The 21,866-nt window shown below is 51.9% G+C and overlaps 2 protein-coding genes across 4 annotated transcripts in view; one reads left to right on the top strand and one right to left on the bottom strand.

Annotated features, from left to right (window-relative positions):
• NADSYN1 (NAD synthetase 1) overlaps window positions 1-810 on the bottom strand; it is a 32,193-nt gene extending 31,383 nt beyond the window's left edge. Inside the window, exons 1-2 of the mRNA XM_036764179.1 lie at window positions 753-810; window positions 249-359 (exon numbers count right to left, since the gene is read on the bottom strand). Of these exons, the coding sequence (XP_036620074.1) occupies window positions 249-359; window positions 753-783 (142 nt within the window). The 5' untranslated portion in view covers window positions 784-810. The remainder of the gene's footprint in view (window positions 1-248; window positions 360-752) is intronic.
• A 199-nt stretch (window positions 811-1,009) lies between these two features.
• Window positions 1,010-21,318, top strand: DHCR7 (7-dehydrocholesterol reductase). 3 transcript variants are annotated; one of them, XM_036764176.1, is made up of 8 exons: window positions 1,010-1,219; window positions 8,978-9,081; window positions 11,814-12,036; window positions 12,264-12,354; window positions 12,690-12,903; window positions 15,810-16,014; window positions 16,820-16,951; window positions 18,580-21,318. In XM_036764176.1, the coding sequence occupies exons 2-8, from the start codon at window positions 8,984-8,986 to the stop codon at window positions 19,042-19,044; spliced, it is 1,428 nt and encodes a 475-aa protein (XP_036620071.1). In that variant the 5' UTR covers window positions 1,010-1,219; window positions 8,978-8,983; the 3' UTR covers window positions 19,045-21,318. The 3 variants fall into 3 exon arrangements, with proteins under 3 accessions (XP_036620071.1, XP_036620073.1, XP_036620072.1); XM_036764178.1 differs by having other exon boundaries at window positions 1,011-1,219; window positions 8,978-9,229; XM_036764177.1 differs by lacking the exon at window positions 1,010-1,219 and adding an exon at window positions 4,323-4,406.
• The last annotated feature ends 548 nt before the right edge of the window (window positions 21,319-21,866 follow it).

Raw genomic sequence — 21,866 nt, 5'->3', positions numbered from 1 at the left:
GCTCCAGCCGGCTCCGCCCCGCCCCGCCCCCCCCAGCGTCCCCTGCAGGGGCGGACAGTTGGAGGCGGGAAGGTTTGCCCGGCTTTTCCGACGAGCTGAAACCATTTGGGGCTCCAGCCAGCCAAACATGGCTAGATCTGGTACGGGCTGCGAGATGTCCAGCCCCTCCCTGCTTCCCCTCCCCCTCCTGCCGTGGCCCCGTGGACCCCACGGACAGGTTCCGTCACGTGGTCTGAGAAGGCTCAAACCTGCCTCCGCGGACGAAGTCCATTTCACTCCCCAGGTGGGGGTAGGGGGTGGCGCTTCATCACACAGCCTTGCCCTAAGAGTCAGTTTATTAACTGCGACGTAGCCAGACCCTGGGAATGCAAAGAAAGGGGAAAATAATCGACCTCCAGGGCATTTCCGTTCTAATGGTGCACACAGCGTGCGTACACACGGACACACAGGATAGCTACAGAAGCGATGGAGGGAGAGGGGGAAGGGGAAAAGGGGAGGAAGGAGGGGGAAGGGGAAAAGGGGAGGAAGGAGGGGGAAGGGGAAAAGGGGAGGAAGGAGGGGGAAGGGGAAAGGGGGAGGAAGGAGGGGGAAGGGGAAAAGGGGAGGAAGGAGGGGGAAGGGGAAAAGGGGAGGAAGGAGGGGGAAGGGGAAAAGGGGAGGAAGGAGGGGGGCGTTCGCGGGATCGGGGCCGAGCCCAGAAGACAGGCCGGCACGGGGGGATTCTCGAGGAACTGGAGGCGAGTAAAGCGTACAGGGCTGGGAATGCCAGCACAAACGAAGCATTTTATGCTCGGCCCTAGAGGGAAGCGGCAGTCACCGGCTTCTATAGAGGAGGGAACCAGCGGGGTTCCAGCTCACTGCCCCGCCCCCTGGGGCTCCTTAAGGACCCGCCCTCTCCGAGGATCCCCGCCCAGGAGGAGGCCTGGCTTGGGCCGAGGGGGAGGGAAACGGCTCCTTTGAACCAGGGTCCCTCCCCTGTTCCCGCCGCTGAGTGGGCAGGCTGGCTCCTTCTCGGTGGGCTCGAGGTGGCTTGAGGACTCTGCACCAATCCAGGTACGCAGAGCCCTCTGACAGGGGGATCCCCGGCAGCCCATTGGCCGCCTCCGTGGGATGTATCTGCTAGGAGGGCGGGCCCTAAACGGGTGCATCAGTTTGGGCTCGTAGCCGTGCTACCCTGAGAAGCATCTCTGCTGTGCCGAGTGGCGGAGGTACGGAGGAGGTAAGAACCCTAGCCGGAGCTGGTCCAGGGGCTTGGGGATTCCCAGCCGGGGGACCCGGGACGCCCTAGACAAGCAGCACCTTGTCTTTGGCTTCCAGAGCACAGTCGTCGGCTCCCTGTGGGCTGTCCAGCTGCGTTAGATCGCAGGTGCCTTTGTCTTTGCACCCCGGGGCTCAGCCCGACGCGCGCTGAATGTCGGTGGAGATGCGCCCCGATGCTCGGCGCCAGCGTAGGCTTGGCGAGCCGTAGCGGTCATGAATGCAAAGGTTGGCCTGGTCTCGAGGCCCCCCCAAGTAGGCGGGGAGTGCCCCCGAGGGCCCGCAGAGCCGGCGCAAGGTGGTTCAGGAGGAGCTCGGGGAGGTGTGGCGATGCTTTTCAAAGGGACCCAGCAGGCTCGCTGCCTCTTGATCTCAATTTTGAGGGGTTTGGAATTTATTTTCCATTTAAAACCTTGGAATTTGAAAACGAGGCGCCATCCCAGCCCGGCCTGGGTTCAGAACGTGATCCCGTCTGGTGGAAATTCGAAAGCAAGCCTGGATAGTCCTAGCTGATGTGGAAAATATTATACTATTTTATATCATTTTTGTAATTTCAATAAGACTCAGGGCCTGAACTACTTAACCAGAAGAAAAGCCTGATCCTAACAGTCTCTTTGTTCTCTGAGTAAGCTCAGAGACATCTCTATCTTGTATCAACAAATCCAGATGGAGTATTCCTTGCTCTGTCCATGGCCATTAAGGGTGAAAACCTTGAGCCCAGACACTATCTTGAATTATGTGACTTTTCCTTATCTTAATATTTTATGGGCATATACTATGTTGTGGAATGTTAATGGCCAATTAAACACAGAGATCCTGGGGCTACAAATCCAATTGACACTTTGACAACTATCTAATTTGTTGTATTTACAATCTATTCCATTAAGGAAAATCCTCTTCTTGTATCATGGTTAAACATACATGGGGGTCATAAAAATGAGGTCATACAGGCTTGCTAGCTCTGCTAAAATAATGTATATAAGTTTTCTCATTGCTTTGTTCAGGCAGCCAGAGTTTATACTCTGACTCCTTGTACGTACAAGTAAGCTAGCTCCGCTATGCTTTAAGGGAAAATAATAAACAACATGGATTTTTCTATCACCTAGCTCTGTTGTTTCTTTCAACCAAATTTTCAAGTTTAACACTGAGCACAGGCGGTTCTCGTCCAGTCCTTAATCTTAACCACCATCTTGTAATGCAAACCACACACAGAGAGACCCAGAGGGGGAGGGGGAGAACCGAATGAAATGATAAATATGAAATTTAAAGAGCTTTCGAGACAGACTGGCCTCTGAAGTGAAATAAAAGATCGGGACAGAATGGCAGAGTTTTGTTTCTGCTTTTCCGAAATTACCCCATGAATACGAGTGTCAGCCCCCTCCTTCCTCTGAAATAGAAGGCACCCTGTGGACTTTCCATCCAATTCAGTTGCCACCCGCCAGCGGTTCGAGGTGCCCTGTTGGCCAGACTGTCTGGATTGTTGTTCATGGGCAAAGAAAAAACGGTATTACGAAAAAAAAATGACCAAAAAAAATATTTTCTGAAAGGTGCTAAGCATAGTCCCCGAGGAGTACTGGCGCTGGGTGAATAAACTCTGACTTAGCCTTGTGTGGTCCTCGGCCAAATGGAATCGAAAGGAGACCTCCGCTCGCAGCAGGGTGGTTTTTGGTTTTTCATTTGTTTTTTTTTTAATTTCCTGGGGGAGGAACCCCGGGCATTAAACCTTTCCAGTCTCTTTGTGAACCGTAGGGGAGGGTGGTTCTTTCTCTGGTGGGGCTTGGGCTCCTTCCTCCTCCTGGGACAGGACCTACCCTTTTGACTTTGATGACCCCACCCCAAAGGTACAGTTCTTCATTAAGATCATAGTGTTCCAGGGCTGGAGCTGGAAAGGACCCCCAGTTACAAACGGGAAAGCTAAAGTGAATTGTATGGGTTCCCATGCTGGCTCCCCGGGCATTAGGTGGTGGTAATTGGTGAGTGGGGAGGTAGCTGCTGGTGCAGTGCTGGGCCTAGAGTCAGAAAGACCTGAGTTCACATCCAGCCTGACACTTAATCCGGTGACTGCTGCAGGGTTGGAGGACCGAAGGAGATCGCTTAGTGGGTGCTACCTCCATGTTTCTCCCGTCCTCCAGCTCCCCCCTCTCTCCCAGGCTCATTGTGAGGCTCCAGTGAGGTATGAATAAAGTGCCTTGTAAATGTTTTAACCTTCCTGTCAAGTGGTTTTGGTCAAGGGAGGATTCTGGAGGCTCAGGGCCTAGCCAGCTTTTGATGAGAATCCAGCCCAAGGAAACCATTCTTCTGTTTTGCAGGGGAGGGAGGTTTAAACCAGATGTTGCAAGGTTTGACAACATAGCTTTCCATAGAGAAGATTATCTTTGTCATCCTACAGACTTTGTGCTGTGACAAACAGGATTCTGAGGAGGACCTGGAGGCCTCTCCAACTGCCCCAAGGGGCCACGCCCCCAAAGCAGCCCATGAATGCCGTTTCTAAGGCCAGTGAACTGGATCTTGGCCCAGTGGGGGGAGGGACGTTTATTTGGTTCTTTTTTTATCCTGGAGAGCAAACAGTCTCACTCCCCGATGGCTCAATCTTGGCCTCGATGGTCACCGCAGCTTCAGGTCATGTGCTTAGAAAATGAAGGAACCTAGAGATCACCCAGCCTGACCCTTCCCTTTTATAGTTGAGGAAACCGAGGCCCAGAGAGGGGAGCGGAGTGGCCAAGTGGGGTTCAAAGCCAACTTCCCTGCTTCGGGGGCACTCCCTGAAAATCTCATGTTCTGAATTGAAAGATCATTTCAAACTCAGATCCTGTTTGGAGGCAGTTAGGAGGAATAAGACCAGGCTTATATCTCTACCAAAAACTGGGGCCGAATATTCCAAACCAGACCGACTTCCCCAGGCAACAAAACTGGGGAGGGGGTGTGGCTTTTCCTCCTCATTTCCATTGTGAAATGTATTTATTCTAATCACTGCGGTAAGGACAACCAGGTTGTCACAGTGGTAGGGTATTTTGTTTTATCATTGTGTCACCTTCATGTCTTAAGTGGATTCCTCCCCCACACCTCCCCAGATGTCCTTCCACAGACCTATGGATTGCCCAACCTAGGAATAACAAAAAGCCAAGGAAGAGAGAAGGAAAGGGGCCCAGGTAAAATTAGCCGATAAACCAGCCTTCTGCACTGTTTTGCCGAGCCCACGCTCATGTTCCCCACCTCACGGAGGAGAAAGGAGAGGGTGGGAAGCTTATTATCTCTCCAGTCAAGTCAAGCTCTGTCATTACAAAGTTACACGTTCTTCAGCCTGGGTCTTGCTTTTTCATTTACCTCCTCATGGCTATACTGTGCATCGTTTTCCTGGCTATGCTTGTATTGCTCAATCAGTCTGTAAGCATTGAGTAAGTGTCGAATGTATACAAAGCACTGTGATGAGTTGTGGGCATACAAAAAAGGCATAAGACAGAGCTTGCTGCGTAGGAACTCTCGGTCTAAGGGGAGGAGGACTGTCCATAGTTAGGGGGATACAAGATGGGGGGGGGCAGAGGCACAGGGAAAGGCCTTGGGGTCCAGGTGGGATTGGAGTTGAGTCTAGAAGGAAGCAAGTACGGAGGAACGAGTTTCCACGATTGGATTAATGATCATTCGTGATTTAGGAACATGCTGCTCTCTTGGCATAGTATAGAGATGAAGAATACAGTTGGCTCCCCAATGGGAGTGGTTTTGTTCTCCATGTTTGACTGCATGCATTTGTTGTGCTTTAGAAGCTGGATACAATTCAGCTATATCTGGACTGAGCTAGTTGAATTTTTTTCCCTGAAATTGGATTTTTTTAAGACTTTTATTCATGTTTTATTCATTTAGGGTTTGTTTTTTTACCTTTATTTAGTTAGACTTCTTTTTTTCTGTAAAAGGAGACCCAGCTCTAAATCGGGGAGTCGAACACAGGTAAATATCTGAGGAATTTCTGAGGGTGTGGGCTGGCCAAAGATACCTGCCTACTCTGTAGCTTGCTCCCCTCCCAAACTCAGGAGCTGAGTCAGTTGGCCCCTGGCCCACGGCTGGACCCAGTCTTGGAACATTCTCATATCTGCCGCCTTCAAAGATAGCTCTTCCTCACCAGCCAGCGAGGACTCTGTCAATACACGTTTGACTCTGGGGAGGACGAGTGGATTGAGTTTCAGGTGATAAAAAAGCATGTTGGCTCTGTGACCGGCTGGTCCTGAACGTGGAGGAAAGCACTTCTAGCTAGCTGCAGAGGGCCACAAAGCCCTCCTCACGTACCTCGCCCCTGCCCTGGGCTGCCAGAGTCTCGCTTGGTAGAGGTGGGAGAGTTGTCTCCAGAAGGCACCTGTTAAAAAGATACTTGTGTGTCCTGGGAGAAGAGGACCCATCTGTCTGATTAGTTGGCTCTCAGCCTGGCAAGGTTGAGACAGAGGAGAGAAGTTTTGATGTGTGCGTTTAGGGAAGCTCCCCAGGACTGGCAGGCCTGAATGAGGGAGGTCAGTTGTGGGTCTTGGGGACCGGCTACCATTCTCCCTCCACCACCCCTCCCAGCTACCTCAAATTTAGACCTGGAGGGACTTCAGGGGCTGTTCAGTCCAGCCCCCTTCTTTTTACAGATAAGGAATTGAGACCAAGGTGACTTGAGCAGGGTCACCCAGCTGGTAGGCATCAGAAGTGGTATTCAAACCCAGGTCATCCCCACTCCAAAGCCCCAGAAATGAGCTCAGGATGAGCTACTTTCTTTTGAAAATGGCTGAAGTAAATTAAAAGGCCATCAGAAATACCAAAAAAAAAGAATTGTAGCCCATTAAGACTAACGAGGTTAGTGGGGAAAATCAGGCGACCTGCTCCCAGTAGGGCGACCTTCACTTCCTTGTCCAAGGTGGCATCAGCTCTTTGGGCAGAAGGAAAGCCTTCTATTTCAGAGAATGAAGTCTGGCTTATGTCAGTCAAGAAACATTAAGTGTGGGCCGTGTGCTGGGCTAAGGGCTTGGGAAGCAGAGAAAGGTGAAAACAGCCCCTGCTAGGTATAAACAAGATATGAATGGGAGATGAGGGGACCCTTGTATTTATCTCTCTGTGCATCAACTTCCTTGCGCTATTTTAACTAGTTAAACACGCTCCTTCTAGCGTTTTATTTTTGATAACTGGCCAGTCTAACTTTTGCATGCTCGGTCTCCTGTGACTTCTGGGCCCTCTGATGCACCTTTTAACAGCGGAAAACTTAAACAAGATTGTGTCCACCTTAAAAACAGATTTTGCTCGTTGGTTTATTGTATGTGTTAAAAGTATAAGAAGATAGAGCCATTCAGCCAGTCCAGGGCATGAGGAGAGACTTGAGCCTGAGGCAGAGCAGAAAGCCTTGGACAGGGACCAGCCGAGACACCGGTGGGGCTGGATCTCCCGGTTTGTGGGGCCCTTTGAAAGACTCTTCAAAGTCTTGAAGAACTTGAAGAACTCTTCACACCGCTGAGCAGGGCAGACGGTCACTCCTTCAGATTTGGTCAAGTTAGCGTTTCATGCTATCCTAGGCTTGAGGTCCCTTTGTGATCACTGGGATTTTTTCCCCAGGTCCTTCATAAATAAAGTCCTTTACACCCTCAGGGGTGGGGAAACTGCAGCCTCGAGGCCACATGTGCCCCTCTAGGTCCCCAGGTGCGGTCTTTTGTCTGAGTCCAAGTGTTACAGAACAAATCCTTTTATGAAGGGGCTTTGTTCTGTGAAGTTTGGATTCAGTCAAAGGGCCACACTTGAGGACCTAGAGGGCCACATGTGGCCCTCAGGATGCAGGTTCCCCACCCTTGCTAGGTGCTTAATAAATGCTTGTTGACTGACCGACTGAATTGATTCTACTAACCAGTTTTATGTCAGATTGATTTGTTGAGTAGAGCAGGTGGTGGGGGTTTCCCCCCAGTGTTTTCTTACCACATGTAAAGGGTAGGGGAGATGGCTAAATGCCCCATAGTTCTGCAGTGGTGGACCTTTGTCCGGCTGCCATGCATTGAAATCCACAGAGGAATCCTGAAATGACTTCCCTCCTGCCACAAGGCTGCTGGACTGCCTAACCCGCAGGTGCGGCTTTGGATTTGCCAGATTGCTTCTGGCAGCCCGAGTATTGGCTAATCTGTGGTTTTCACGAATTTCAGAAAGGTGCGCGGTTGTGATTTTCCTCTTGATTTTAGCTTTTTGCATGATGTCGAGTAGAATATATTGTAGGACGTAACAAGCATCTCTCGCTTTTACAAAGAGATTTTTTTTTTTAATAAAGTGGTGTTTACAGATGTAACCAGAATGGCCTTGGTTTTCTTTGAATGACTCAGCTTACCTCATTGAGCCTCTGGACGCTGTGGCTTGCTCTTCCGGGGCAGGAAGCCCAGAGAGCATGCGAGGAAGCAGACAACTTCCTGTGTGATGAGTCATGGGGCTGGCCGAGGGGAGGTGTTAACGTCTACCCTAGGGGGAGGGGCCAGCTCAAGAACTAATCGGCCCTGGTCATTCAGATGGCGCTCGATGATGTCAAAAACTCAATAAGAGGGGAGAGGACAGCTTGAAGCTCTTTCTTTCCTTTTCCGGTTGGTGTGGGAGCAGCAGGGAGCCCTTGCTCTCGGGCTGAGCCCAGATGTTGGTAACTATGAATTGTCTTGGGTCTGCCTGTTGGTATTTGTAACTTGTTTGTATTTTGGTTCTGAGGTTCGGGGTGCTGGTTTGTTTTCCCCCGAGCTAAATGAATGTTCTGAACCTCAGGGTGCTGGCTTTTTCCCCTGAAGTACGTGAATGAATCTGTATTTGGTATATCTCTTGATGCTTGCCTGTATGCTCCCCTGAACTAAATGAATGTTGTCTGTATGCTAACTGAATGCTGGATTAAAGTAAGCTGGTCAACCCCTTCACCGTGCTTTCCTTGTTTAAGCAGATAAAAAGAACCTGTGCTTTCCCGGCGTCCCGGCAGCCTCCTGGGTCCCAGCGGCCCCCTGGGTGCCGGCTGTGGAGGGGGGGATCTTATGCCCCCACCGAAGCTGCTAGCTGGGTTGTTAAAACAACAGACCACTTGAAGTTTGCAGAACACTTGCCAGCCCCTCTTTGTATCCTGCCAGCAGCTCTGGGATGGTTGTTGGTCTTAAAAGCGTCTTGTTCTCCTTCTCTGTGACCACATAGTAGCTGACCTCTGGGGAACAGGGCCCACAACATCCACCCCCCTGGGGCCAGTCCTGGAAACAGTAAACATGAAGTCCATCCCTCTGCCCATGCCCGAGGTCCGTCTGTGCCACAGTGAGCTGTCAGATTTAGTGATCACCTACTGTGTGCCGGGCGCTGTGCTAAGCGCTCTACAAATATTATTTAATTCTCACAACAAACTTAAGAAGCAGGTGCTATGTTACCCATTTTCAGTTGAGGAAACTGAGGCAAACAGGTTAAGTGACTCGTCCTGGGTCACACAGCTAGGAAGTGTGTTTGTTGTGCTGGATTTGAATTCAGATCTGGACTCCAGGCCCAGTGCCCTATTCACTGTACCACCTAACTGTCTTTACGTAGGGAAGGGCTACAAACAGGATTCCCTTTTTAAAAATTATTTACCAATAGGTAAATTGAGGCTGACTCAACCTTGATCAACTACTGTCAGAACGCCTGGAAGTAGTAGGTGCTTCACACGCGCTTAGTGGTTGTTTAGGAATTCTACCACCACTGCACCCAAGCAGTAACATGCATCTCTTCTCCTTAGAGTCCGATGGCAATGCGCTCCCCAGCCAGCTCCCCCAAGCAGAGGGACGCCAAGAAGATGCCAAATGGTGACCACACAGGTCAAGGGGAATGGGGCCGAGCCTGGTAAGATTCTCCTTCCAGTCTGGGGCTTTGGGAGGGAGAGCCCCAAGGCCGGGGCAGGGTGGCCGTGCTTTGGTGGTAGCTGATCGGAGAAGACCTTGGGTCCTAGCCGAGTCTCATTTGCCTGACTTTTCGTAAAGCTCTTTCCACGGTAAGTAATGACCAGCAGTTTGCGAAACATTTCCTATACATTATCTCATTGTATTTGAGCCTCCCCACAGCCGGCGAATATTAGAGGAATTCTCTGAAGAATTCCAAAGAGAAGGATAAGAGGGCTGGGTGTGGTCATTTCTGACAGACTTCCTGACCAGTCCAACCCTCCCTCCCTTGTGAGAGCCACAAGGTCTAGCAAGAGGGGGCCGAAGCACAGGAGTTGCCGCCCCTGCTTGGCTGTATCTTGGTCCCTCCCAGGGCAGCAGGCTCGGGCATGAGTCTCCTTCGGCTCTCAGCTCCTTGCTCCTTCCTTCACCCTGGGAGGCTGCAGACTGTCCACCTTGCTCCCCAGTTCCAAAGACCCGGGGGAGATACTGGGATCCTCGATTTAAAGCTGGAAGGGATCCGAGTTTGGGGGTGGGAAGAGAATCCAGAGCCATCCTCGGAGAAAGAGGAGACGCAGGCACGGTGGGTGTGTTGTCACTCTCCACGCCAGCACGGCGAGCGTTCCTTTTCCACGAGGAGCCGCTCGCGCTTTGGCCTTCTTCTAACGTCAGAATTCTTAATGTCTCCCTCTCGTGCGTGAGTGTACGTGTCTGTACCTGTGTGTGTGCATGCACTCTGGGGTGGGCAGGGGAGCCTCAGCTCATTGAGTCAGGCACCCTCATTTTATGGAACAAGAGACCCGTCCCAGGGAAGGTGAGGGACTTGATTACAGAGAGCAAGTGTCAGCTGGCATGGGAACCCAGGGCCCCGCTCCAGATCCCCACATTCCAGGCCTCTTTTAGCCTGTCTGTCATGATGACTCTTTACCCAGGACAAACTTGAGTAAGCAGTGATGGTGACTGGAGTCACTGTTCTGTCCCTCCCACTTTCTCTCTTTCTCAATCTCTGTCTCTATCTCTCTCAGCCTTAACAACTGGATTAACTGGGTTGGTTTTGAGCTATCCTGATTTCAGGCTGCGCCCTCTGTGCTTGATCTTTCTTGTGATTGGATGTCAGTCTCTTGGCTCTCTTGAACTTGTTCCACATAACTCCCTCCTTCTCTCCTACAGAGACTATGAGGTGAGTCTCACTGAGTATCAGGCATTACAGGCTGGTTCCATTTGGAGAATCTTAATCGAATTCTTCATAGAATCCTTTTTACTTCATCTTCAGGCCCGAGTGACAGAGAGTATCAGAGCAGGGCCGGGGCACGGTGGGACAAGGGTTAGAAGGGTGTGTCAGATGTTGGTGAGTCCTAGGGGTTGATCAGAAGTGGTCACAACTGAGTTTATAACCACAGTCATTCTGTGCATTTGTGGTTCTTCAGCCACAAAGGACATTTCCAAACGATTTTTCAAAAAGCATACTCAGTTTTAGAGGCAGATGTTTGCCTTGGCCCTGCGTAAATGTCCTGATTTGGAAGCCCACGCACAGAGCTAAGGACCAACCCTGCGATGTCTGTACAGGATACTGCGGAAGGCTGGGATTGCTTTTGATATCATTATGCTGTAACTGTTAATAAATAATTTCAATATTATCCTTAGATTATTATTAAAGGAAAACAGACAGTAATTGTTTACATTTCCCCCAACTAAAAATGGTGACCAGCCGTTATACAGAAGCTTCCAATGGGGAAAGTCCAACTTAGCGAAAATAAAACTCCTGATTTGGAAGGCTGCCTGACTTATACGACAGCTTCTAAGTGATTTATTTACAGCTATAACTGCTATTCTGGGAGGGCATCTTAAATAATCACAGGGAACACACTGAAGGGAAATCTTTCCCTCCACTTGGCTTGTGAGCCCCCAGGGAGGAGTGGGCAGCATGATTTCCCCTCCCCCTTTCACATCTCGCCCTCACCCTTCATATCTCATTCCCTAAAGATGGAGGTCCGGTATTGAGACCCAGAACAGCCTTGAGGACCACCTAGCCCAAGCTGATCATTTTACAGAGAAGGAAACTGAGACCTAGGAAAGGGGAGGCTGTGTCCAGGATCCCATCGGTCTTCCCTCTCCATGACCTGGAATGCCAAACCCTGATTCCTTTCCAGGGTCAACTCAGGCGCCACCCCTGGCAGGAAGCCTCTCCCGGTGCCCCTGCTCTGGGTGCCCCCCCTCCACATACACACACTTTCTATAGTTGCTTTGTCTGCTTTCCCACCAGAGGAACAGAAGCTTCTTGAAGAGAGCTCCCATTTTTCATTACATCTTTGTATCCCCAGGGTCTTAGCGCTTTCCCCGTAGCAAGGACTTAATATTTGTGGAACTGACTTTATCAATCAAGTGCCTACTGTGTGTAGGGATAGGAGAAACCTAACCATTGAACCCCTTACTGTCCTGAGAAAATGCCTCGAGAGGGTCCAGAGGGCTTTGCTTCCAGCGTAGGATGGGGTTAGAGACGGAGCCACAGAAAGCAGCTTGGTGGGTTCAGTCCTGCCCCTGTGGGCGTCTACATGAGGAGGGAGGACTGGCGTACACGGGGCAGAAGTGAGCCCTGGTTGGCTGTGGGACAATGGATTTGCCTGCCTTCCCCAGAGGGAGGGCATGCTGTGCATCCCCGGCTACCCGCCACTGACCGTCTGCCGTCTTCTCTCCCAGGGAGGTGGACTGGTTCTCCTTGGCCAGCATCGTCTTCCTGCTGATGTTTGCCCCTCTCATCGTTTATTACTTCATCATGTCCTGTGATCAGTACGGCTGTTCCCTCACTGCGCCCGTGGTGGAGATGGTGACCGGAAAGTCCAGCCTCTCGGACATCTGGGCCCAGACGCCGGGCGTGACAGCCAGAGCGGCTCAAATCTACATCGCCTGGGTCACTTTTCAGGTCAGCCTTCCCGCCAGCGGCTCTTACAGTGAATCAGGGCAGGGTGGCTGCCAAGGTACGCTTTCAAAGAGACTGAACTTTCCTTATTCTCTGCCTCGTGACCCCTTTGGCAGGAGGAAAGGTTTCTCCGAGTTAGAAGTACACCTCGGGACAGACAGGCTCCCCAGCTTACAGACCCTGACCGTCTCAGCCACCAGTAATTTTTTTTCTCAAATGTCTTGTTTTAGGTGGTTTTGTACATGATGATTCCTGATTATTGCCACAAATTTCTGCCTGGCTATGTGGGAGGCATTCAGGAAGGGGCTGTGACCCCTGCAGGTAACTACTATCCATCTCCTCGAAGACCACACCACTGCTCCACTTCCCTGTCTGCACCAGCCCATGGGGTGCCCAGTTTGATAGAAGCCCAGAAAGGGACCACACATGAGGGGCTTATCCCAGATTAACAGTCTGAGTCTCCTGACTCCCAGCCTCCGGCTCTGGCCACCACGCAGGACAGAGAGGGTAGCGTTGCCTGGAAAGGAGCCACGGGATGCTTGCCCCAACTAGGAATAGAGGAAAGCATTGCTGATGCTCCGCACCGTCTCCTCTTTCCCTGCCGCGTGCCTGCCTGGGTCGTCCTTTCTCTCATTCTGTCCTGGTTTCCCTTGCAGGAATTGTAAACAAGTATGAGGTCAATGGGCTCCAAGCCTGGCTCATCACGCACCTTCTGTGGCTCGCAAATGCTCATGTCTTTCACTGGTTCTCTCCTACCGTCATTTTTGACAACTGGATACCGCTGCTCTGGTGCGCCAATATCCTTGGCTACACGGTGTCCACGTTCGCGCTCGTCAAGGGATACCTGTTCCCCACCAATGCCAAGGACTGGTACGTTCCATGGCCCGGGGGGAGCCAGCATTGACCCAAGGACCTTTGGTTCCTCATGGGGAGGTGGCAGAGGAGGAGAATGGATTGGGTGTGGGGGGGGGGAGATTCAGCAGCTGGAACCCGAGATCACCAGTGTGCCCTCGTTAGTTTCTGACTAGCTAACGTTGCTGTGTAAGAGCAACCACACCAGCATGCAGGAGGGCTCCAGACCCAGGTTCTTTGATGAAAGCAACTTTAAGGGGTTTACACTCTCACTTTAATTAAATATACATGTATCATTCACTTAGTTCAGGGGGAAAAGCCAGCACCCTGAACTTCAGAGAGAATATAAACAGAAATTTCAAGTGGAAATTATATAAACAGAGCAAATAAATACAAATCAACAGACAGGCTTCTATCTGTTTGTCCAAGACATTACATACATTGTTACCAGAGAGAGAAGCAGCAACATCTGGGTTTTCAAAGTGGGGGGGGAGGGGTCCTCCTTAGAGGCTACCCAGAGTCTCCACACCCACACTCTTCCACTGAGTGAGCCCCAAACAGAATGCTAACCTCAGAGTGTGTATACACTTCTTCAGGGTCAGAGCGCTTCAAACTTCTCAGGGGTTTCACACCTCTCCTGACCTAACTAGCAAAAGGGTGTGGGGCCTTCCTACAAACAAAGGCAAGACTCAATCAAAGGCACTTGATTGCCCCAGTGCTGGGAAGCACTGCAAAACCAAAGACAACAGAAATTCCTACTTTGCTTGCCCTTACCATAACTAAATATCTATTTATCCCTTACCCTGTTCCTTTACGATGTTTTTAAAATGTAAAACCTTTAAAATGGACTCCATTCTCCTGCCTTAGTAAGCAGAGTATTCTCCCCGGCATCCCTCCAAGCCCTCCTTCCCCACCTAAGCTGTTACCATGATCACTGGTGAGGCCCAGGGGTTTGGACAGTAAGGGGTCTGCCCTCATACAAAGAACACTAGGTTTGGGGTTGGAGTCGAGGGGTCCACCTCCTCTTGTTTATTCTCTGTGAGACTCTAGACATGGATTGTGACGTCCATCTCACTGCCTGAAAATGAGGGAATGGGCCTAAGAAACCCTAAAATGTCCAGGCTGGGAGGAGCTGGGAGGAGCCTTGGAGCATAGAGCTGGGAAGGCAGAGTCTAAATCCAGAGGTCTTCCTGGACCCCAGTCAATCACCTCACATTTATTGAAGGGGGTTGGGTTTCTGTGACATTTCCACCACTTACTAGATCCCTTAGCTGTTGGGCTTCTTGTCATTTGACCAAAGTTTGTGCAGCAAAAGCATTTTTAAGGGAAGATTGCTGGTTTTTAGATCCTAACTAAAGCCATTCTGCATTCTTTTTTTTTAACTTTCTCATCACTGGGGCCTCAGTCCAGCCCCCACAATAGGGGGTCAGGTTTCGCAAGTATCCCCTCTAAAACACCCCTCCTCCCCCAACAAGTAGTCGTCCAGCCTCTCCTTGGGGCCCGGCAATGATGTGGAGCTCACTACCTACCTGGGCAGCCCATTGCATTGTCAGTCATCCCTCAGGGGTACTAAGCTTTTCCTGATAGTTGGCCCACATTGACCCATTCGGAACTCCCTTCCCGTTGATGGCGGTTTGAGCCTCTGGGGCCAAGATGTCAGCCATGCCCCTCTGGAGGAACACTTCAAGCTGTCTGAATGCCCCAACTTGGCACAAAGAAAAGTCACATGGGAGCAGGAGATGTGAAGAAAGCCTACTACCTCTTGGCTCTGATACCAGCTTTATATGTTCATGTTTGACTGGAGAGTGCCTGTAATACCAGGAATACTCTTTCCACTCAGTAAATGTAACAGCTAGTTACCCGTGTCCCTCTGGTGAGGGAGAGGCCTGGCCTGGCTCCTCTGCCCAACCCCTGCCCTTCCCCACCTCACAGTCACAGAGCATAGTCAGGGTGGACCGCTGGACGTCCCCACCAACCAGACACCGTGACCCAAAGTGGTCGCCATCTCTCTCTCTCTCTGGGGATGGAGCTGAATGTTTGCCTTTCACAGGGCACCTCTCTGCCCTTCAGCTTTTGTCCTCAGTACTTGTGGTAGGTGCCTAATACTACAACAGGCATTTAGAAAGCATTCACTGTATGCTGGGCCGTGGAGAGACAAAGACAAAGGTGAAACAGCCCTTCTGGGGGCTGCATTTTACTATTAACCCTTCCTGAATTGGCTCGAGCCACTGGAATTCAGAGTTTCCACCGAGAGAGAGAGAGACCATTTCCATGTTTACGTATATATGTTTGTGTAAAACAGGTATAATACAGGTGTATATATAATCATGTCCATGTATGTTTCTATAAAACACATTATGTATGTGGATTAGGGGCAAGACAGGACACTGACCGCTGGGAAATCAGGAAAGGCCTGGTCTGGAAGGTCACCCTTAAGCTGAGCTTTGACAGCTGCTACTGGTTTCAAAATCCCAGAGGAGGGATTTCAGGTGTGGGAACCATCTACAAAGGCCCCGAGGCCAGAAATGGAATGTCATTTGACTAATGTGGCCAGATTATGAGGTAGCTGAGGGGTGAGGGAGCTTGGGGAATGAACAGAGTAGGTGGTTAAACAGGAGTAGGACTGGCTGGCACTCAGCGAGTGCTTTTAAGGTTGGCTGATAACGGTGGCCCTGTGGGGCCGGTGCTGTTATTAACCCCGTGTTACAGGCGAGGAAGCTGAGGCCAGGTCCCCAGCTAGTCGGTATCCGAGGGTCGTTTCAGCTCTGTTTCCTGACTCTGGGTCCAGTGCTACGGGCACCTTATGGCTCATTGAGGACTTCCAGAGCTCACAGGCAGAGACACGAAGCCTGCTTGTAGGTTGCGGCCATCGGCCGAGGCGCCTGCGGCCCCTGGTCACCTCCTGCTTTTTCCGGCATTTTCAGCAAGTTCACAGGCAACTTCTTCTACAACTACATGATGGGCGTGGAGTTCAACCCCAGGATAGGGAAGTGGTTTGACTTCAAACTCTTCTTCAATGGCCGCCCGGGCATCGTCGCCTGGACACTCATCAACCTGTCGTTTGCGGCCAAGCAGCAGGAGCTCTTTGGTTCAGTGACCAACTCCATGATCCTGGTCAACGTCCTGCAGGTGGGTGTGTGCACACCCTGGTGCCGACTGGCTGCTGCTGTTGGTAGTGGTGGTCTCTGCAAGGGCCTTGGCCTTTCCCAGATTACGGGGGTCACTACCCAGCAGGATGGGGCTCCTGCACATCTGTGTAAGAGTCTCATATGCCTCATCCCTGACCGAGGGTGTCTGGCCCCCACCAGTGCCAAAGATTTCCTTCAGAGATGTCAGACAGGATGAGTGTTGAGAAAAGGCCTCGGGATTTGGCGGTAACTTAAGAGAAGATTTTCAAACCCTGGTGTCAGCAGACATGGACTCTTTCCCCAGCCTGGGGCCTTTTCTGGTCATAATGCTGTTCACGGCTGGCGTTGACCTCCACCTCCCTGCTCCTCCACTCCTACCCCCATGGTGCTGGGGGGTGCCCTCAATAGGAAGTCGACTACAGACTCATGTCAGCCCATTTCTGCTGGGATTGCCTTCAGTGCAGAAAGGGGTTTATTGATTTACCCACTCCAGGAAGTGACTGCCCCAAGCCTCCACCTCTAATCCAGCCTCACCCACCCTCAGAGCCAGGCCCTGGAGCTGTACCTGGTGCAGGGCCACTTGGGCCCTGGGTGGCCCCTCTGCTCTGCCCTCTGCCTCTTGAGACCCATAGCCTCCTCAAGGCTCAGCTCAGATGCTCCAGAGGCTTTGGCTAATCACCCCAAAATTGCCTCCTTTCTCCTTTGCCTTGATTTTCTGGACTTTGGACCTACCCCCAGAGACTGGTTCAGGGTCCTGTATCCTGAGCATATGTCAGACCGATGAACTTCCCTCTCCTATCTTTCAGGCTCTTTACGTGGTAGACTTTTTCTGGAATGAAACCTGGTACCTGAAAACCATCGACATCTGCCATGACCACTTTGGCTGGTACCTGGGCTGGGGTGACTGCGTCTGGCTGCCTTACCTCTACACCCTCCAGGTAAGGTGTGTGGAGGTGGGAAGCTCATCCTGTCTCCATTGAGACCCTCTTGGTTGGGGGAAGGAATGATCTGTGCTCTCTGGCAGACACCACCAGGACTCATTCTGGACTGCCCAAGTCCCCGTCAGCCTCCCAAAGTGGAGTGGGCAGAGCTTGTCGCCCACAAGGGGCTGGCCTCCAAGGGATATATTTGTTAGGCCGTATGAACTCATGAAGACCCTCCATTCAGGTCTGGTGGGCCAGTGCCGTTAGAAGGATGCACCCCCGACACCATGGTCTTTTTGAGAGAAATGACTTATCAGTCATTCAACATCTGTTAAGCTCCTACTATGTGCCAGACCCTGTGCTAGGCACTGGTGTACAAGAAGGGACAAAACACAATCCCTGCCCTTAGCACTTTGCTGGCACACAGTAGGTGTTTAATAAAGGTTGATTAACTGATTAAAATCAAATGAACTAATACTGCACCCAGCATAGGAAGTGAGAAAAATGTGTTTAGGGAGATGTGACCGCAGCCGGTGCTGTGTCAGCACTGGCTTCTTGGGCATAGATTGGCTCGTGGTCCTTGCCCCAAGCCTGTGTGATAGGAAGAGCAGGTAGTTACAGATTCTGGAGAATTTAAGGGACCCATCCAAGGCTGGGCAAGTCATAACAGCGACCGGCATTTCTGGGAATGTTGAGGTTTGACGAGCCGCCGCGTGCGTTCTAGCTCCCCTGAGCCTCCCCGTGACTCATCATACAGGCAGGAACCTCTGAGGCCCAGGGACGTACTGCCCTCGGTCACACACCAAGTAAAGGTCCAAGGCAGGGTTTGAACCCAGGTCTCTCCACACTCCAGTCCAGAGCCTCTCTGGTTCATTGAGCATCAGAACAGAAGCCTTTGGTTTCCCAGCTTGTCTCCCTGAGGTTCCCTTAAATGCTCAGTGAGTGCCCTGAGATGAGCCTTCCTCCCTGCCAGGGGCTCCCCAGCACTGGCCAGATCAGCGGCGTGATGCAGGGTGGCCCCACCCTCGGGTGTCCTTGGCCCCTTTGGCAAATCCGGTGAACCCCTTCCCAGGATACAGGAGATAAATCACATGGGTCTACAAGGGAAGTGAATTAGATCGAAATCCAATTATCCCCTTTGGAGGTTCACAGACCCCAGGGTAAGGCCCGCCTGGGGTAGTTGTGGTCAGGAGAGGATGGCATCACTTCCTGCCTGCCATGCTTAGAAGCCACGGACACCTCGGGCTGTCTTGTTGGGCCTTGGTTTTCTCACCTGTATAATGAGGACTCTGATAGGAGGACCCCCATCAGGGCATTGCCGGTGAGGTCCTTCTGCCTCATAGGCCCTGGAAGGCTTGAATGGAGATCTGATGAGTGGTGCCCTGGGTGAGGGAGAGGGGTAGAATTGTCAGGCTGACCCTCAGTCTTCACAATGCTGCAAGGGTTCTGGGAGGAGCTCGGGCTTTCAGAAAGGTCCTCCAGGGCCACCGGCTCATTTGACAGTGAGGGAAACTGAGGCCAGATGGGGGAAGCCCGGTCAGCTCCGGGGCAGCCCTCTGCCGACTGCCGTTATTTAGAGAACTAAGATGGGCTCTCAGCTGCTGCCCTCCAGGCTTCCCCTTCCCTCTTGTTCTCCCCCACAGGGCTTGTACTTGGTCTATCATCCTGTGCAGCTCTCGACACCACACGCGCTAGGGGTCCTGGTGCTGGGCCTCGTGGGCTACTACATCTTCCGGGAGGCCAACCACCAGAAGGACCTCTTCCGAAAAACCAATGGGAACTGCCAGATCTGGGGCCAGAAGCCCAAGTACATCGAGTGCTCCTACACGTCAGCCGACGGACGGAAGCACCACAGCAAGCTGATGGTGTCGGGCTTCTGGGGCCTGGCTCGCCACTTCAACTACACGGGGGACCTCATGGGCAGCCTGGCCTACTGCCTGGCCTGTGGCTTTTCCCACCTCCTGCCTTACTTCTACATCATCTACATGTCCATCCTGCTCGTCCACCGCTGCCTACGTGATGAGGACCGCTGCTCCCACAAATATGGCCGTGATTGGGAGCGCTACACCGCCACCGTGCCCAAGCGCCTGCTGCCTGGCGTCTTCTAAGGGCACTTGCCTCTGTCTTGCCAGCAGGCTGCTGGGCCCCCGTGTGGGAGCTCACCAAAGCTCCCTTCTCAGCAGCCACTTGGCCAGGGTGCTGTGGCCAGATTCGTGGTCAGAAGGGCAGTTTGGGGAGTCTGCCGGGATCCTTTGATTCCTGGTGCTAGCTGGGATTCTCAATAGTGGTAAGAATAAACTCACTTTATGAACCAGACTCTGGGCAGCTGAATGGGAAATGCTGCCTTGGGGGTGGGGCTGCCGAGTTAACTCATGCCCTGGGCCTCCCCCAGCTTCCCCAGGTAATCTCGGATTAGAAGGCAAGTTGTCTCTACCCGCCTTGACCTTGGGCCCCTGCACTGAATCTTCTTGCACAATATCTTAGGGTCGAAATCGATTTTTTTTTTTCCCTCAGTAAATCAAAGGAGTCTTTTTTCACCCTATCTCTCTTGACTGAAACCCAAGGCTTTAATCCATTTTTTATGCACCTACTGTATGCCAGACACTGTGCTAAGTTCTGGTGATACAAAGAAAGGCAAACGACCATTCCTGCCCTCAAGGAGCTCCCCGTCTAGCGGGGAGTGCCAATGTGCAAACAGCTGTGACCAACCAAGAGATGGACAAGATCGACTGGACGCCACCTCGGAGGGAGGGCACCAGGAGGGCTTCCTGTACACAGCAGCACTTCCCTAAGGTCTGAGGGCAGCCAGGCGGCGGGATGAGAAGGGAGAAAGCTCGAGGCACTGGGGAACCAGAGGCTCTTGGAGAGAGAGCAGCCGGGAGACCAGCGTCACTGGATGCAGGCTGTGTAAGGTCTGAGCATCCAGGAGGCATAGGCAGGGGTGATGATGGTAGCTAAGCAGGTTTGCTCTTGGATCCTTGGGGGTGATAAGGATCCCCTGGTTGGGAAGACTTGGTCTTTCTATTCAGCTGGTTGTTTTTAGGTCCAGCTCATCGGAGGCAGAGCGCCATGGCCTTGAGGTTGGGATGACATAGGGATGTCTGTCTCTGCCATAGACTAGTCTGGGAAACTAGGGACAAATGAAGGTTTTTCTGTGCCTTGGGCAGCTCTGAAACTAAACCACAGAGGAGCTGCCATCTGCCTCTGTGGAGGGAGTTTCCACACCAGCTGAGCTCTCTGCTCAGGTGAAATCACAGGGTTGGACCCCCCAGAAAAGAATTCCCCCCTTACACCCTCATCGTCAGGGCTGTAAAGTGTGTCTGGCCCTCAGACACTGGGCATCTTTGAAGCAAAACTCTGGGGATGGAAAGGATGCTGGTGACATTCTGCCTTGGTCCAGGCTCTACTCTCGCCATGGCCCAGAAGAATGTTCCCTCTGGTATTGAGCAGCTTCCTGAGAGGGCCCCCCATTTCCACACTGCCCAGCCCCTCTGGGGGGCCATCCCTGGCAGGATTAATCAAAGCCCCGGGGCTTGAAGGGACAGGAGTGCCTGAGGTCTGCCCCTTCTGGGCAGCCCCTTCCATGTTCCCGAGCCATCTTTGTGTCCCAGCACCAAGCAGAGTGCCTTTGTATGCAATGGTATTCAATAAATGCTTGCTGATTGAGAGTACTGATTCTAAGAAAAGTCTGTTTGCCTAGAGCCTTGATCTCACCTCTGCTGCTTAGAACCACCGTTACTGGTTCTGCCCAAAGAAAACAGTTAAAACCCTTCTACTCCCCAATTCTCATCTTCCTCGTGCCCTTCACCTAGCCGCATCTCCAGCTGTAATGAGCATGGAGCATATGGGCCTTGGTTTTGGGGTGCTACCCTCCCTGGGGCCCCTGTGCCTTGCCTAGAGGGAGACCACGTGGCACTGGTGCCAGGGTCTTCCTGCCCACCTGCCTTGGGGGGACTTTCTATAGGGCCAGACCCACCCTCCCCAAGGATTTACATCCCAGGTGGAATATTTCCTCCTTAAGCCTCTACGTGGCAGGGTCTTTGTCCTTTCTGGGTCCTGGGGGCCCCTCCAGATGCTCTGCTGCCTCGGGTGTGTGGCAGCCAGGCCAGGGGCGTGCAGCCATCACTGAAGCCTAAATTCATGTTCACTTTTCTGGTTCAGGGGCCTCCCCAAGCCTGTGCTTTCCTGTTGATTTTTTTAAACCAAAAGTGAGACGACTTTGATTCTTACTGAATTTTCTCCTTCCTTGAGAAGATGCTTTTGAATCCTTCCTAGACTGGAAGCTCCATGCGAGCAGGAGTGCGCTCTTTTCTAATCTTTGTATCTTAACACTGAGTATTGCTCTGCGTACAGTGGGTACCCAATAAATATTTGTGAAACAATTCTTTTGTCTGATGTGTTAGCTCTCCCCTCTCCCAATTTGATACCCTACCCAACCAGGTGAATCTTCCTGTGTCACTCCCTGCCGTGGCTCCCCGTGGCCTGCTAATGTTCAGCGTCCCAGCCTGGCATTTGAGGCCCTGTGCCATCAGGCAGCTGCCTTGCCAGCCTGCTCTCGTCAGTCACCCGTCCCTGGCCATCACTTCCCTATACAGTGTCCCCTTGTGGAATGTGAACTTGTGATTGGATCCTAGTGATTGGTATATATTAAGCACTTAGATGCTTTTTCATTCATTCTTCCCTTGACCTTCTCCTAACAATCACCGTTCTGACACCAGGGCCAGGGGGAGGGAGGGAAGGAAGGGTGGGGAAACACTGGAAAAGCCATGTATTACCTCTCCATGCCTCATCTTCCTATCCCACCCCCATCATCCTCTTGGGCACTTGGTAGCCTTTCAATCACCCTGGTCTCCAGGCCCATCATCAGCCTCAGCAAATGGCCCAGTGGCTAGAGCCCTGGGCCTGGAGTTCAAATGCTGCCTCAGACGCC

The sequence above is a fragment of the Trichosurus vulpecula genome, chromosome 6, assembly GCF_011100635.1.
Source record: "Trichosurus vulpecula isolate mTriVul1 chromosome 6, mTriVul1.pri, whole genome shotgun sequence".
Lineage (NCBI taxonomy): Eukaryota > Metazoa > Chordata > Mammalia > Diprotodontia > Phalangeridae > Trichosurus > Trichosurus vulpecula.
Note: the sequence above shows the minus strand (reverse complement) of the source record. Positions and strands in the feature narration are given on the sequence as shown.

Excerpts from the sequence above, each read along its gene's own strand:
- DHCR7 (XM_036764176.1), top strand. The coding sequence starts at position 8,984 with ATGGCAATGCGCTCCCCAGCCAGCTCCCCCAAGCAGAGGGACGCCAAG. Across the intron at positions 12,037-12,263 it reads TCGCCTGGGTCACTTTTCAG|GTGGTTTTGTACATGATGAT; the intron begins GTCAGCCTTCCC and ends GTCTTGTTTTAG. Across the intron at positions 12,355-12,689 it reads AGGGGCTGTGACCCCTGCAG|GAATTGTAAACAAGTATGAG; the intron begins GTAACTACTATC and ends TTTCCCTTGCAG.